The sequence below is a fragment of the Oncorhynchus mykiss genome, chromosome 2 (assembly GCF_057628025.1).
Source record: "Oncorhynchus mykiss isolate SJ-2025 chromosome 2, ASM5762802v1, whole genome shotgun sequence".
In the NCBI taxonomy this organism is placed as follows: Eukaryota; Metazoa; Chordata; class Actinopteri; order Salmoniformes; family Salmonidae; genus Oncorhynchus; species Oncorhynchus mykiss.
The window spans coordinates 24,835,331-24,851,585 of NC_143023.1; the positions used below are offsets into that span (position 1 = coordinate 24,835,331).

At 46.2% G+C, this 16,255-nt stretch overlaps 1 protein-coding gene across 8 annotated transcripts in view; it reads right to left on the reverse strand.

The window, feature by feature from the left end:
- Nucleotides 1-342: 342 nt before the first annotated feature.
- Nucleotides 343-16,255, reverse strand: part of LOC110539098 (adhesion G protein-coupled receptor B1) — a 111,370-nt gene continuing 95,457 nt past the window's right edge. For 2 of the 8 annotated variants that reach the window (XM_090193748.1, XM_090193744.1), the window contains exons 19-32: nt 14,716-14,819; nt 14,320-14,422; nt 13,964-14,114; nt 13,784-13,853; nt 13,333-13,399; nt 12,744-12,829; nt 7,847-7,945; nt 6,469-6,640; nt 6,139-6,234; nt 5,984-6,023; nt 4,314-4,981; nt 3,478-3,513; nt 2,988-3,146; nt 343-2,231 (exon numbers count right to left, since the gene is read on the reverse strand). In XM_090193748.1, the coding sequence (XP_090049874.1) occupies nt 2,037-2,231; nt 2,988-3,146; nt 3,478-3,513; nt 4,314-4,981; nt 5,984-6,023; nt 6,139-6,234; nt 6,469-6,640; nt 7,847-7,945; nt 12,744-12,829; nt 13,333-13,399; nt 13,784-13,853; nt 13,964-14,114; nt 14,320-14,422; nt 14,716-14,819 (2,046 nt within the window). In that variant the 3' untranslated portion in view covers nt 343-2,036. Of the gene's footprint in view, nt 2,232-2,987; nt 3,147-3,477; nt 3,514-4,313; nt 4,982-5,959; nt 6,024-6,138; nt 6,235-6,468; nt 6,641-7,846; nt 7,946-12,743; nt 12,830-13,332; nt 13,400-13,783; nt 13,854-13,963; nt 14,115-14,319; nt 14,423-14,715; nt 14,820-16,255 lie in introns of all 8 variants that reach the window. The other 6 variants (XM_090193741.1, XM_036943525.2, XM_090193768.1 and 3 more) reach the window with 3 other exon arrangements.

Below are 16,255 nucleotides of genomic sequence, written 5' to 3' on the forward strand. Positions count from 1 at the left end.
GTGGGCGTGGGCGGGGGGGGAGCTATGCTGACATGTGGAATTGTTTTAAAATGGTCATGCTTCTTGATTTGAATTTTGAATTTTAGGATCCATTTAGGTATGGTCTGACAAACACGCTCTAACTCTGCCACCTTTCACCACAGATGAGGAAGTGCAACACTGGGGGAAGTGGTGGATTGAGAAGCATCCAATGCAACAAAACAGATATGTCTAGTTTCAACTGACTGATGTTGATGGGGAGTTTTTTGCTATGTAATTTAGATTTACACAGCGGTCTCTAGGCGTTTAAATAGGCTATATATTACGAATATTGTCAGTATAACGCACCAGGACAACTGATACTTTATTATATAGATATACTTTTATTAGAAATGTGACACATTCATTTTGTGCTCTGAAAACTGTACATTAACAAAGAGTCAACCCCTGTGAACTAAAAAGGTGGAGGGGCGGTGGAGGTTAAAGGTCAGGGGACAGAGGCCAGGGTTCATGTCAGACACGTACAGATCTGAGGAGGGAGTGACAGTCAGTGATACCAAAACACACACTGTTACATGGAGTTACAGAACACTCATATTCCAGTACCCTGAAAAGGATGGGAGGGGAATCATAATATGTGTCCGAAATGGCACCCTATTCCCTATATAGTGCACTACTTTTAACCTGGTGTTAATTCCTGTCATTTGACCTGGTCAAAAGCAGTGCACTACATAGGGAATAGGGTGCCATTTCGGACGCAGATGTAATGTGAATAATCATGGTCATAATTATAATAATGACAACAATAATTCCCAAGCACAGTAAGAAAGATATTTATAGGCTAAAATTCATTCTGTAGAACTCTGTTGAAATAATTACATTGCTGTACAACAGGACTCCAAAAGAGCCTTGTGCTTTCTCTGTGTGCAACTAATCCTAACCCCATACTGCAGAGTCACAACCTCTGTCATGTCCTATACAGTATTTATCATATATATTTTTATATTTATTCATTTCCATTGTCATTATTAAGCATCATTCTTTATATACTTTGTGACATGAGTGTCCTTCATTTTTTACCACCTGCATTTACCCAACAAGCAGAATTATATTTGCCACAAATGTACCAAGCCTGCTTGTACACCAAGCAACCAATCAACCAATCAAAACACTGTCTCATTGGCTTCTGCTGAGGTCATAGAAGCTTCCACCAACGAGATATGGCCATCTCGGCTTTCTGTGATGTCATTAAGGGCATCCGCAAATGAGATATCTCATCCTTGTTGGTCTATGCTGATGTCACTATGGCCCCCACCAATGGGAGGGTTTTCCACCCTTTGACTGACTGTGATGTCATCGGTCTGCTCCCTTCCTGTCAAGCGGGTGGGGACACTGTCTGACAGTGCAGTGGAGGGTGGGGGGGGGGGGGGGGGGTGGGGGGGCTCTTAGTTGGCATGGAGAGGCACATGGTTATGGTCCAGCAGTCTGCCTCCTCCACTGCCTAGGCGTGTTTGGGACATGTACTGGACATGTAGTTTGGTTGGAACATGAACTGTATGGCTGGTCCAGGTGATCTGTTAGCAGGCTGGTGAAGTGAGTCCATAGGCAGTCTGTCCTTTTAATCTACACTACCTACACCACCCAAATACCAAACATGGCTAACCATCCACAGAGATCTACCAGGAGGAGAGAGGGACTCAAGTATGTGTCCAGTGAAGTAATAATGTGGATAATAACAGACCAGATATATGACTTTCTGACATAGTAAACAAAAAACTGATTCCAGCAGCAATAAGAAAATATAACAAAATGCACCGCAAACCTGTTCTCATTCCCCCCATTTATCAGGCCATTCTCTCTCTCTCTCTCTCTCTCTCTCTCTCTCTGTCTCTGTCTCACCACTGCCCATTTCGTTGGTCATTGATCGTTGGTCGTTGGTTCCCAGATTGAGATGTGGAGCTGCGAGAAGGGACGAAGTCTGTCTGTCTGAGAGCTGGGCTGGGGGACGGGGTTGGCTGCTCTCTGTCTCTCTCTCCGTCTGTCTCTCTGTCTCAGTCTCACACCTCTGTCTGCAGGTCCATGAGCTCCTGTCCCACCAGAGGGATGGTGGCGCTGGCCTTCTCCCACTCCACGTTCTGCAGCTCCAGGGGAGAGGCCGCCAAGGGCTCCAGGTCCTTCCTCATCCACGATGGGGGAGATTGGGTCTTCCTGATGCCCTCCCAGGCTCTCTTACTGGGTGTCTGCTGCTTGTCCTGTTGGATAGAGGGATGGACAGGAGAGGAGAACAGGTGAACCAGAGAACAAACTTAATCATCAACAGATGACAGAGAGAAAGAGAGACAGAGATAGAGATACAGAGACAGAGAGATAGAGAAGAGAGATAGAGAGGACAGACACAGAGAGAAGAGAGCTAGAGAGACGACATAGACCCAGAGACACAGAGAGACACAGAGTCAGAGAGACACAGAGAGAGAGAGAGAGCGAGAGAGATAGAGACAGACAGAGAGAGAGTCAGAGAGGGACAGAGACAAGGAGACAGAGAGAGAGAGAGATAGAGAGAGAGAGGGACAGAGACAAGGAGACAGAGAGAGAGAGAGAGAGAGAGAGAGAGAGAGAGAGAGAGGGACAGAGACAAGGAGACAGAGAGAGAGAGATAGAGAGAGAGAGACAGACAGAGAGAGAGACAGAGAGGGACAGAGACAGAGAGGGACAGAGACAAGGAGACAGAGAGAGAGAGATAGAGAGAGAGAGACAGACAGAGAGAGAGACAGAGAGGGACAGAGACAGAGAGGGACAGAGACAAGGAGACAGAGAGAGAGAGAGAGAGAGAGAGAGAGAGAGAGAGAGAGAGAGGTGCTAGTCATGGAGATAGAATGGTAAAAAGAGAGAGTGGGAGAGGGAGACATGAAAAGAGAAAGGTAAAAAAAAAAGGTGGAGAAGGGGAAGACAGAGAGAGTGAGTCAGACAGAATGAGAGAAAGAGATAATGGGAGAGACAGTGTGTCGTACGCTCATGATGGTCTTGTCGCTGCCTGCTGAGGACACACTCCACCTCTTCCCTGCCTTCCCATCGCCAGGCGGAGACGCCCTGTCCTGGTCTGCACTGTGGATCTTCCTGTTCAGGTCCTGGAACATGTCCTGGTGACGCTTCCGTGTGTGCATGATCTTCTAAATGAGACAATCACATAGGAAAATCCACCATCAGCATCAACCCTCCTTAAACTACAACATAGCTTGTGCAAGATCTTCTACATGGACCAAACAAATAAAAAAACACCCATCATAGAAAAATCATTCATCCACCACAGATGTCTACAAAGCTTAGATAGACTACTGTATATGATCTGCTATGCAGTCCCATGCACCATCATTATAAAGAAAAGGGGATTATGTCAATTCTAGTGGATTTTTGGAAGCAGAATTGAGACATTAGAGACAGTTTGTCAAAACCAGCAAGACATTATGTCAGAAGAAATGCAGTCAAGAAGTCTGAAATTACCTCAAAATCCAGCTCCGCGTAGCGGGATTTTCGTCTCTGGAGAAAGACATGAGGAACAGATTAAAAGACACATTCTGCTGTCATCTATATGCTGTGTGAGTCTGACGAGACAAAATGGTGATGTCTTCCTCACTGTTATTTTCAAATCAGTTCAAACGATTGAGAAAGTTTCTCAGTCATAACAGTGACTCATGAAAAAACTGAGCGTCCATGTTGGTTCATACTGACACCCTTGGCGTGAATCCTTGCAGTAAACAGCTTGTGATCGCGTGACCTTTGTCAGCAAGCAGAGAAAGAAAGGCCTGACCTTCAGGCTGGTTGGTTGTTGGTTGCCCTGGCAGCCGCGACCTTGCATGAACAGCATTTTGGGAGGGGAGCGAGTTTGGCCCTGAGGTGAAAAGACACCAGCAGGCTGAGAGGTCTGACTGTCTGCCTATCTGACTGGCTGGCTTGGCACGACTAGCTGTGTGTGGGTGTGTGCTGGTCAGTGTAGCAGTCTGAGTTTGAGCTCCCCCACTGGACTGGCACAGTCAAGGAGAGAATACTAAAACCTGACCTTTTTAAAGATCTAGGTGTTCTGTCGAGCCAGTAAAGATAGGGATATTTCAGTACATGTTGCCACTACAGTGCTGTTACTACACAGAAAAGGATATCGACTATAAATATATCGCAACAGAAACTCTATGCCATGAATACAGTGCCACCACATACTGACAGGAAACGGCACTGGCTGATTTCAGGAACACCTGTCCCATCATTTGGTGAGAACATGGGGTTGTGTGTGTTTGTATGTGTGTCTATGTGTGTGTCTGTGTGTGTGTGTGTGTGTGTCTTACCTCCAGGGAGCTCATGGAGAGCGTGGACACGGTCTCGCTCTTGGACATCATTCCAGAGTTCCCAGAATCACCCTGTTCACACATGCTGTTGGTCATGTGGGATTCTCCGGAGACGTTCTGCATGTTGTGGACGGGCGACTCCCTCTCCGAGCAGGAGACACTGACCAAGTCTGCAGGCAGGCTCTTCAGCGCGAAACCCGGGACGCCCTCCACCCCCGCCGAGTTGGCCAGGTGGATGAGTCTGGTCTGGGGCATCTGCTGCTCAATGCTGATGTTGTACTTGGCCGTCGTGTCCTCCTTGCTGCCCTTTCCGGGCCGCCCCAGGGTGCCAGTGTTGTTGTTGTTAGGCAGGATGATGTACCCTGTGCCCTCAGGCCCCCCGGCCTCCCCTGTCCCCCGTGGAGACAGCTCCCCGTCCAGCTGTTTAAAGAGCTCCCCGTCACAGATGTAGATGGACTTGGCTCCCGGCAGCTCGGTGCTGATGCCCTTGGTGGCACCACCCTTCTCCCTACGCAGGGTGAGAGTATGACTGGGGTAGTCTGCCACATTCTGGAGGTGGACCTTGGCCATGCTGGCAGGCATGGTGTTGAAGTTAGAGCCCTTCTGAAGGGTCAGGGGCTGGGAGGATGGCTTCTCATCACCCTGGAGAGAGGAACGCTTCAGAGTACCTGGGGGGAGAGGGAGGAAGGAGAGGGAGTGACAGAGAGAGAGAGAGATTTGAGAGGACGCAAAACTCAGAGATAAAGAGAGGGTGACTCTCAAGATGCCCAGACTTGGACATGCTATAGAATGAGTGCAAACCTTCCCACTGTTGATTGAACTAGTGACTACTGCCTTCCTTGAACTTCTGATCATTAGCTTGAAGATTACGCCGTGACCCTGTTTCACTGAAACTGCTGGCTTGCTGTGGTGTGCATCTCACTATTGAGCACAGGGCTAGACAACAGCATCAGACAACTTCCTGTCAGCATGACAAAATATCTTACAATCACTCCCCAGTCCCCACCGCTCCACACACACTCACACAAAGAAAAAGTCATTTCACTCCTTAGTGGGCTTGTCTGCTGTGTCTCGCGTCTCAATGGCGTTTCTGCTCCAGATGCTTTTCCTGATATCCTGTCTCGGGAGATAATCAGATTCCCTTCGTCTCCTAACGGATATCAGAGGAGAGCCTCTATCTGATGCTGCACTGTTGGTGGGTGCTTAATTATAGCACGGCCGGCCCGCCTGCCGGTGGATGTGGGGGAAGATGTGGGAGACTCAGACAACACTATTTATCCTCATATTACTGCTCAGCACTGATTCGCACACCACCGCCCTATTGCCAAATGGCTGAGCTAAATTGCGTTATGCTGCAGTAATGTGGTGCATCTCATGTCAAAACAGTGTTTTGTGCTTCATAAGGGCCGGCTGCTGGTCTGACAACGGGCGGAGAGGAGTGGAATGGGAGGGTGCTGCTAACACACAATACGCGTGCAGCAGAGAGGGAAAAGCAAGTGTAACTTTTGAATGACAGAACGCAAAGAAAAATCCACATGGATAGAGAGAGTTGTATAGGGTCTGACAGACAGACAGACAGACAGACAGACAGGCGGACAGACGGACAGACGAACAGACGGACAGACGAACAGACTGCATAAACTCACTCTTTTTTTTGCCGGTACTCTTACCTCCTCTGCAAGCCATGTCGACGTCTTTCTCGAAATCAGTCTAACGAAGAAAAGAAATGTACAGAAAACCTGTTAACAAAGAGCATGTAATACATAGTATATACAAGTATATTAGACATTGTTTAAGATGAAGAATAACGTTTCATTGGTACTACCATAAGCTGAGCATGTCCGTTCTGGAAAGATCCCCCTGAGTCTCCATTCCCGTCCTCCTGGCGGTCCACTACCCGACACTTCACTGCCTCTTGAACCTACAGTACACCATAATAAACACAGAGGTCATGACCTTTCAATGTCATGGTCAGGTTTTTGTCTGCTCAACCTTTTCCCTTTTAGCTCCTAGTGGAGCACAGGGCCTCAACAACCATCCAATAAAAATAACAAATAAAATAATCATAATAAAAATAACAAATAAAAAAATAGTTTGTGACAGTATCATCAAGGTGAAATGTGTCAGAGTGACAACCGGGTGAAGAATGATTTACCTCTCTGCGCAGGATGCAATGCACCATGACGATGACGAAGCCTTCCAGCGAATCAAACACAGCGAACAAGATCTGGAAGAGGGAGGAGCGCCGGTCGGTGATGGCCAGGACAGCAGACATCCAGGTGAGGGCCAGGAGAGGCAGAACCACACAGGAGCTCCACAGCGACGCCCTGGAGGATGGGAGGGGAACAGCAGCCCAGGGTAAGCATTACAGACATGGGATTCAATGATACTAAAAACTACATGCAACTTTGTATTTACAATAGAAGCATGTCAAATTTAATACATACAATATCTACTCCTAAAAAAGGCATCTATGTACTGCATGTTGCCCTCGTTGTTGAAATGATTATGTACAGTATAATAAACCTATAACAAGGTATAGGTATATAGCCTGATGTTTTACATATACTTACAGTAGCTACCGTAAATATGCTAATATCACACACAAAAACATACATCCATAATCAATTGAAATATATGTTCCATAACTGACATATACAATATGCATGTACGTTTAGGATGTGTCAATAAAACATATGAGACCAAGAGCAACAGGAAAAGGAGGAGCTGAGGTGAGTAAAGGAGGAACAAAAGTGAAATGAAGCAAAGAAACGTAACATAAAGACAAACGCAAGAGGCAGAGGGCAGAGGTGTGATTAAGTGGACAGGGACTTGTCTTCTGGTCCATATGTTCCTACAGGACAATGTCTTTCTTTCCCTAACTCCTCAACTCTTCAGAGTCTTTGTTTTACATGTCCACTTGTTAACTCTGTCCTGAGTTGATGGAATGAAAGGTTTCTAGGTGTTGTTTAAAACAGATCCAAGCATTCAGACATACTCCCACTGAATAACACATTACATAAAATATAGCTACACAGGCCTGGCAGGCCTGGCAACAGAAACCCAAAGCACATGCACACACACACACGCACACGCACACGCACACGCACACACACACACACACACACTAATTGATAAGTCAAGTGCACTGCCCATGAAAACCTCCTCCATGCGGATACAGATGTAGAGTCACTGTATCCATCCCATAGCCTGGGGGCATTACATAGCTGAAAGCCACTGAGCCTTGCACTTTTACTCTGGCCTATATTAAAGCTGCTTTTCTGCTGTCTGTGCTTCACACAGACACACACACACAGACACACACACACACACCATATCTTACAAGAACAGCACTGTATAACTAATTCCCAATGATTCTCACGAGGGTACAGGGGAAGAGAGGAAACGAAAAGGAGGGAAACAAAAAGATATAAACAAGAGGAGGAGGAAGTAGAGGAGGCATATCAAGGTAAAGGAAACAGAGGTAAAGAAAGCAGTATAGAATATGTGGGTAAATAATTAGCAGGACTAACATGGCGTTACTGGTAGCTGTGGTAGAAACGTCAGCCGACGAGATAACTCCGCACTTGGCACATTTGAGCGTCATATTGTACAGTGGTACTGTCATCTGACTGCAAAGTAGTCAAATTAACACACGCTGTAACATAATACACACAGATGCAAATACACACACACACACACACACACACACACAAACTTACACTCAGAGTGAGTCACAGTTCCCTCTCTCTCTCTCTAGCTCTCTCTCTCTCTCTCTCTCTCTCTCAGGGCTAAGGGGTATGTGTGGGGGCTGGGCCGGACAAGATACACAACCACATGGGTGGATATGTCACTAAAGGTTAATTTATTCCTCAATGATTGATCACTGCTCCTACTATATGTGAACACAACAAACGTATAGGGGATCCTAACCAACACCGAGTGAGTGGGATAATCAAGTCAACAAAGACACTACTGCATTATTCGAATCATCTTGAGTCTGTGCAGAAAAGTGCAGTGACACTGTTGCACATGATGTAGCTCAAACTAGTGATTCAAAATATGATTCATAAGTGGTTAAGGTAGCCAAGCTGTTCAGAGGTTAGGCCAGTAACCGAAAGGTTGCTGGTTCGAATCCCTGAGCTGACTAGGTGAAATCTGCCAATGTGCCCTTGAGCAAGGCACTTAACCCTAATTGCTCCAGTCAGTCACTCTGGTTAAGTGTCTGCTAAATGACCAACATGTAAGAAGAGAGATACATGTGTAACTTGTGCAGGTCCGATTCTTATTGGCCAGGCACCTGTATGTGCACTGGCATGAATACACATTATATTTCCCTTCTTCATCTTATTATTCACATTGTTGAATCCTTCATTTACGTGCATTCAGCTAAATAATGATGGTATTCTTATAAATGAATAAAGCAAATGTCTAATTAGAGACACTTCATGTGCCAATTCATGCTTTGCGTCTCAGTTGCGTTGTTTATTTAGCTTCCTAAATGTAATTGCTGTGAATATTTTCACCCCTGGTTATTTCTCCCTACGCCTCACTGGTCAGACTGATTACTTTATACAGGCATTGCTGAACACCCTGCTAATGCTCTCACGCACACACACGCACACACACATGCACACACACACTCATGTAGGCATGTACATACATGCAAGCACCCACATACACACACAAACACTCAAACACACGCACGCACAAACAATGAACTCAAAGTAGTGAGTCGTGACAGGCCTCCAATTAACCAATTAACAGTGTGTTTATGTGTGTTCATTACCAGGTGTATATCTTTGAATGTGTGTACGTTGAGTGTGTGTTTCTGCATGGCTGCATTTGAACACAAAGGATAGACAATGAATTCTAAAGATTTCCTGAGAAGCTGTTTCTCCACTGGTACTGTAATCCACGAATACTGTAGAGAATCATCCCAGTTCCCATCTAGCAGTCTATTTCTGTGTCACCCCACTTCTCCAGTGTCTGTGCTGTCATCTAATCTCCTCTCATCACATCACAAAGCCCAGTGTGGCTGTGGCCTGCCTCTCTCTGCCTGGATGCCTGGCTGGAAGTAAGAGACACAGTACAATCTCTACAATGCCTCTTCATCATGGATGACATACTGTCTGAGAAATAATACAGCAATAAGACACGAGAGGGTATGTGATTACTGAGATTATTATCAGGACGTGATGCAACAATAAACTGTCCATCCATACTTCAACACAATGGCTTGAAAGCTGTTTCATTAGATTAAAATACTCCCACAAGAAACACACATCTAGAAGAAACAGAGTTCGAGAAGAACAGTGTCACAAAATGGCCGCTCGTAAAACAACAATTAAACCATCGATTCCATATAGCCGCTGGACAGACGGATTAAAAATCACATTATAACAAATTCCATTTCAAGAAAAAAGGCAATACAACCAACACCCCCCCCCCCCCCTTCTGCCATAGGCTGTGATATTAAAAAGCAATCAGTAGCTTTTGAAATACAACACCATTTCCCTTGTCTTTATGATGTGTAGATGACAGAGAGAGTTCAGTGAGAGAGAATGAAGCTGAGTAGGAAACACCCATATCCACAGGGACACATAGACCTGCTCAAATCAAATCCAGGTCTTCAATCAAACAAGCAATACTCTTCAGCTAAATGCTCACTTCGTTGTTCTGTCTCAACAATGTGGGTAGAAGAGATTAGATAGGTGATATCCTGTGGTTCCCAGTCGACAAACAAGGGTACAAAGCTTACCCAGTTTACTGGTATTTCTTTCACTTGGATCGTCCACTCTGTAACAATTGCCACTTTTTTCCAGTGAGTCTGGAAGGACCCAGTCTGTATAGTGACAACTAGGGTTAAAGTAACTGAACAGCAACCTCCTAACACAGTGCTAACACTTCCTGGAATGAAGAACAAGAAAACAGTACACCCCGCCAGCTCTGCCTGGATGGCTTTACAGTTGGCCTTTCCTCTTCTCTCCTGTCTTGTCCTCTACTCTCCTGTCTTTCCATTTTCCCATCCAATTAGCCTCTAATTTTAGGGGTGGAGGAAAGAGAGAGAGCCTCGCCAGGCAGCGAGGGTACATTTAAATCTCAGAGATATGAGAGAGCGGAGCCACGGTACGCCGTGCCTCATTAGGCGCATCATCTAGCGATCATTAATTATCTTGATTAAACATGTTAGGTATTGAAAGGCATGCGAGGGGGCAAAGAGGCTAACACCCTTCGGTTTTCCACGTATCCACTCTGCAGTGCCACCCTGCCCCCTTCCTACAGTCCCTATACCCCTCAGTCCAAGTATGCTTAACCTGATCCTTGCGAAAGCTGTGAGGGAGCAGAGGGGGCCCAAACAGTGAGTATAATATCAGATAATACCATGTTATCCTACTGTGTTGTGTATGTATCCATCTTCTTGTGCCACCTCTGCCCCCTCTCCCCTCGGTCCAGGCATCACTGATAGCCCAGTGGTCTGCTGCGTAACATCGGTGTAAAACAATCCTTAAACAACCCCCCAGTACCCACTGTGTAATCGAATGCACACAAACACACAGGCCAAAGCACAGACTCACTCATCTAAACACACACGAACATACACACACCCTGTCATATACTACTCTGTGCCATGTCCTATACTTCTGTCACTATTCATTCTGTATCTTAGTAATGTGACTACTTTGAACAGATCTATGGATCACAACCGTGTTCTAGATTTTGCACTGCAGTTTATGTTTATAGTTATTCTATACATCTAGTTCTTGTCTAGCTGGTTTTAGATGGGAGCTGGGATATTGATAGCAGGGAAAGACAATCTACAATTCTACTAGTTGGGGAGTGTGAGGAGGGGGTATTAAGCCAATCAGAGTGTAAGGAGGGGATATTAAGCCAATCAGAGAGCACTACTGCCAGGGGAGATTTAGTGGGTGGTCCATGAGCAGGGCTGATAGCCAATACAGTCAACAACAGTGGGCGAGGCAGATTTTTTACCGAATCAGTGACGAGGTGGAAAGGGGGAGCTGAGATTGAGGTGTTCCTGATTGGAGAGGAGAAGCCCTGAGTGAGAGAGGGGGGGATTCTGTGCAAACTCAAAGAGAACGTTTCAGACAGCAAGAAACAAACTTGTACAGTTCAAGAATAGATCATTGCAGAGAGGCAAACATGTTGTTCAGAGAAAATAAATACATAAATAAACAACAACACAGTTGTATGTACTAACGATCGCCAATGAGGGCACAGAACAGCAGCCTGCGAAAAGGGGGGAGCAGGGTACACCGAAAGGTCAAAGGTCAACCCTGGGGTTATATAGGGACTAAAGGTCATGACCTCTCACAATGTTGGCGTGTATTGAACTGCACATGTATTAAGTAGCAGTAGTAAGAATAAACAAGGCAGCCTTTAAAGCAAGTACACATGGTTGAAGTAGGTTGAAAACCTTCCATCCCGTCTCAGCAGGATCTTGGAAATGCCCAAATGGCTGTAGTAAAATCTCCAACACAACAGATGTATCAGACAGAGTATGTTTCATACTATAGTGAGTAGCCTTTCTAACAAAGCAACAGAAAATAAACACATTTCTATGGACATAGAGAGCATTAGCGGCGTACAATAAATCAAACACATGACATTATCGTGTGCTTTGAGTGATCTCTGAGGTCTCTACTCTATACCCATAGGGCCCCTGCTCCCCTTCCATATAAAACAATCAACGAAACAAAATAAAAGAGAAAGATGGATATACAGAAATGTACATTATATAGCAACACCTGCAAATGAAGAGAAGCTGAGTGAATGTGTAAAAGCAACATACAGTATATGGCAGAGTATAATGAAACCAATATGATAGCCATGAGATGAGCACTGACGCGCCATCTTGTTTCTTAATGAGAGGGTCTGATAACCACTGCATTCTTTCTCATCTTCCCTTTTCTTATATCTCCCTCCCCACCCTCCCTCCCTCGCTGCTCTCTTCTTCGATCCCCCTCTGTCAGACCTCATCCTCTACAAATCTTCCAATCATTGATCACTGTGTCTTATGAAAACATTCACATAATCCTTTCAATATCTGCTCCTTTTCATTTCCCCCACTCTCCCCTCCCCCTCTCTCTCTCTCTGCTCTCGCTATATCTCTCATCCCTCCCTCTCTCTGCTCTCACTATATTTCTCCTCTCGCTCTCTCTTACTCTCTCTCCCTCTCTCATTTTGTCTGTGCTCCTATTCTGTTATCTCCCCTGTTTCTAAATTCTGCCCCCCCCCCCCCCCCCCCCTTGAAATTGCTCTTATCAATTTCCTCATCGGACTCTTTCTTAGATCCCTGCGTTCTAAACGCGAGAGCCAATGGCATCGCTAGCCCCGCCCCCAAGCGTATGCCCCCAGGCTGGTGATTGGTGGACCAGTGAGATGGATGTGTGGTAGGATAAGGCATACCCTGCCCTCTCCTTCAGTTTCATATCAGTAATTCCGTCTTTGGACACCAGTTTGTTAAATACGAGAATCCCGATAACCATGTTAACCTGTCAGAGAGAAAAGAGAGATGTGAACGAAGCAGCCAGATACAGAGAACAACTCTACAACCACTCTGTCAGTCTGACATGGGACTACAGAAATGATAGAGTATGATACATGCATGTGAATGATGTCAGTCCCACACGTAAACACAATAGCTTTACATATCAAACCTTCAGTGTATATATATATATATAAAGTTGTAACTGCTAAGCCAAGGTAATAACATGTAGTTAGTCAAGTGGTAGCAACCTTGCACATAGGGTCCATTGATGACTATACATGGTTGATGAAGATGTTAGTTAAGATAATGTGCAATCTATTGACTGGCTAAAACCAACAGTAGGACAGTATGTTGACTGCATTAAGCCAAAATGGTAAGTTTATGGTTAGGGCAAGATAAGCATTACAGTATCTGACATATTTCTGTGGCTAAATGTTCATCTCAGATCAGTAAAGCAACAACGTTTTCTCAGACAAATAGAGGCTGAGACAGAGAGATAGGAAGTACCAAGACTACAGCGGCAGCCGGTCCCACAAACGCATAAAGCAGACCACCTTCCAGAGACAGCCAGCAGCTGAGAGAGAAAGAGGAAGAGAGGGAGGAGGAGGAAAGGAAAAAGGCAGGACGAGAGAGTGACACCAAGAGCAGGTGAGAAGGAAGGAGAAAGACAGATGAAAAGAAAGAAAGATGGCATGAGAAAAGGGGTAGAGTGAGGAGAGGAAGAGGTCAAGTCAGATACCAGCAGTCAGGTCACACAAATACAACCCCCAAGTATAAGGATTCTGTATCACGTCTTAAATGCTCTTTAAACAGCTAGCTAATCCAATAAGGAAAGGTTTAGAAGAAGAAAGAGATATAGAGGTACACAGAAAGAACGATACAGAGAGAGAGAGACAGAATTACACTTGTCTAGACAAAGGGAGACACAAGGCAACAATATCAGGGACAGCAGACTCACTAGTTGACGGTGCCATATCCCTTAGCTTTGGTGAAACCCACAGAGACTGCCACAACCAGAGCAGGTAGACCTAAGGAGGAGGAGGGGGAAGGGTCAGTACTGGGTAGGGATGGGACGGACACACAGATGGACAGACAGAGAAACAGATAAAACTGACCCCCCCCCCCCCAGCATCCTCACCCCAGCCCAGACACAGGAATCGCTTGCGGATGATGCGGTTCCTCAGCCGGCCAGTCACGGCCATGTATGACTGCCACGCCTCTGTCAGAACCCAACAGAACGACGACAGGAAGAAGAAATGCAGGAAAGCAGCGACCAGCGTGCAGATCACCTGAGAGAGGGAGAGAACACAAGATAGGAAGAGAGGGACAGAGAGTGAGGGAGAAATAGAAGAAGAGGCCGGAGAAAGAAGAGTGTGAGAGGGGTTGGAAGAGGGAACAGGGAAGAGAAGAAGAGATGGAGAGATGTGAGTAAAGCATCTTTACAAGACCTTGAGAGAGTACGTGGTGAGATACAGCTTGTTCATTGGCTCTTACCTTGTTCCGTGTCTGCGTCTGACCAATGAGGATGAGGGCGTTGGAGGAGATGATGGAGAGGCAGAAGTTGATGAGGATGACGGAGCGCTCGGAGCGAATGTACCTGAGGAGAGACAACATGTTGAGGGGTCCACACCTTTCCCAGTTGACCGTCAACCATCAACAACCACACCCATACTTCCTTCACTTAAACGGTTCAAAAGCTCTAGCCTTTTTACACTATCAAGCCAACCTGAACCGCAGTAGGCTGGCTCAGATTTAGTCCACTTTGTCCATTCCAGCACGGTTCAAGCAACTATGGAGGATGTGTAACCAAACCAGCCTAATACAGGTCAGCTGGACATAGTAACTACTCAGATACCACTCGAAACAAAAGACCAGTCAGTGTGTTCTCACCTCCAGACCGACACATAGATGATGATGAGGAGCAGCAAGGTGAGAGAGGAGACTCCACAGCCCACCATCAGCGTCACAGAGGGAAGCTGCATTTTATCCATGTTCTGCAGGAGACACACATACAGTCAACAAACAGACTGTTAGGACTGTAAAATAAACGTAAAGAAGCTGTCTTCTTCTCCTAATTTTGGAAAATATTCTTTCTTCCACTCTCCTGGTTCAGGACTACACAGCTAAAACAGCCCCCCCCCCCCCCATCCCCCCAAACACACGCACACACACACACAGACATGCGCAGTGCCGTGTACAGAGGTAGGTATATCTGGTATCTGATAAAGAGAGCAGGGAGCTGGAGAGAGGCTGGCAGGCAGGCTGCTGTTTGGGCCTTGGCTGGATATGGAGCAAGGTGACTCCAAGGTGAATCACTACACAGATTCTTAGCTGAAGACCATGAAGCACATTTTGACAGATTATATTGTCAGACGTGTAGTCTGATTCAGCCAGAGTCAAACATTCTACTATGAAACACAGCAAGATAATCAAACCTCCTGTAAAAGCATCGACAACAACAGGTCGCCGTCTCCATGTTCCCGCAGCAGCCATTATCTTAGTTGCCATGGTGATGCAGGATGTCGGTACGGTAGCGTGGCAGCAGCAGCAGTGAGGGAAGGAAGGAAGGCTCCAGCAACCCACTGACCCTGCGTCTGCTTTATGCATCTCACTGGTGTGTGTGTGTATGTGTGTATATGTGTTTAAGAGACTGCGTGCGTCTGCGTGCGTGCGTGCGTGTGTGCATTTCCGACACAATTTCCAGACTTGACTCATACATGCTTAGCAGCACTGACTGACGAGTGTTCCCTGCTTTGGCCTGAACAGAGTGAAAGCATCTAGCTGGCAGACAGTGTATCTATCTGAGGGAGCAGTGGAGCCTGCAGGCTCCCATGGATGTCATCCTGGGCATGCCACTCTCCCAATGCAGGCCAGGCGTGTGTGTTGACTGCGTTCCTCAATATAGCATTATGTGCTGTACACAGCAGTGCTAACAGCGAGCCAAATCCAACATGTGGGTGTGACCTGTAGACTAGAGGATGTTCAAGAAGCCCATGTTCAGGAGTGTTGCTTAATGAAGTCTGCTTACTCTAGAAGACTAGCTTGATAAAACGTGTCATGTGTTCCAAAAGGAAACATGTTCTAAGGGCAGTTGTCTTTGCTAAGGTTTGCTAGAGGTGGTGTTGGGGGGTGGATGTAGGTGAATGGGTCTGATGGAAAGGGATAGGGATGGAGGGTTGGGGTGCCAGGGGGGGGTTGAGGTTGTGTTGGGGTAGCTAGAGGTGAGAAGCAGGTGGAAGGGAGAGCACCAGTCTTATAACAGGGATATGGGGGGGGGGGGGGGGGGGGGGAGAAGAGGAGGGGCGTCTATTCTATGGTTGGGCATTCCACCCTCAAGCAGAAGATAATTGGAGTTTATAGTCTGTCTTGTTTCCAGGTTTGATGTGTGCTAGAGGGCCAAATTAATTAAATCCTTTGATTAATCTGCACT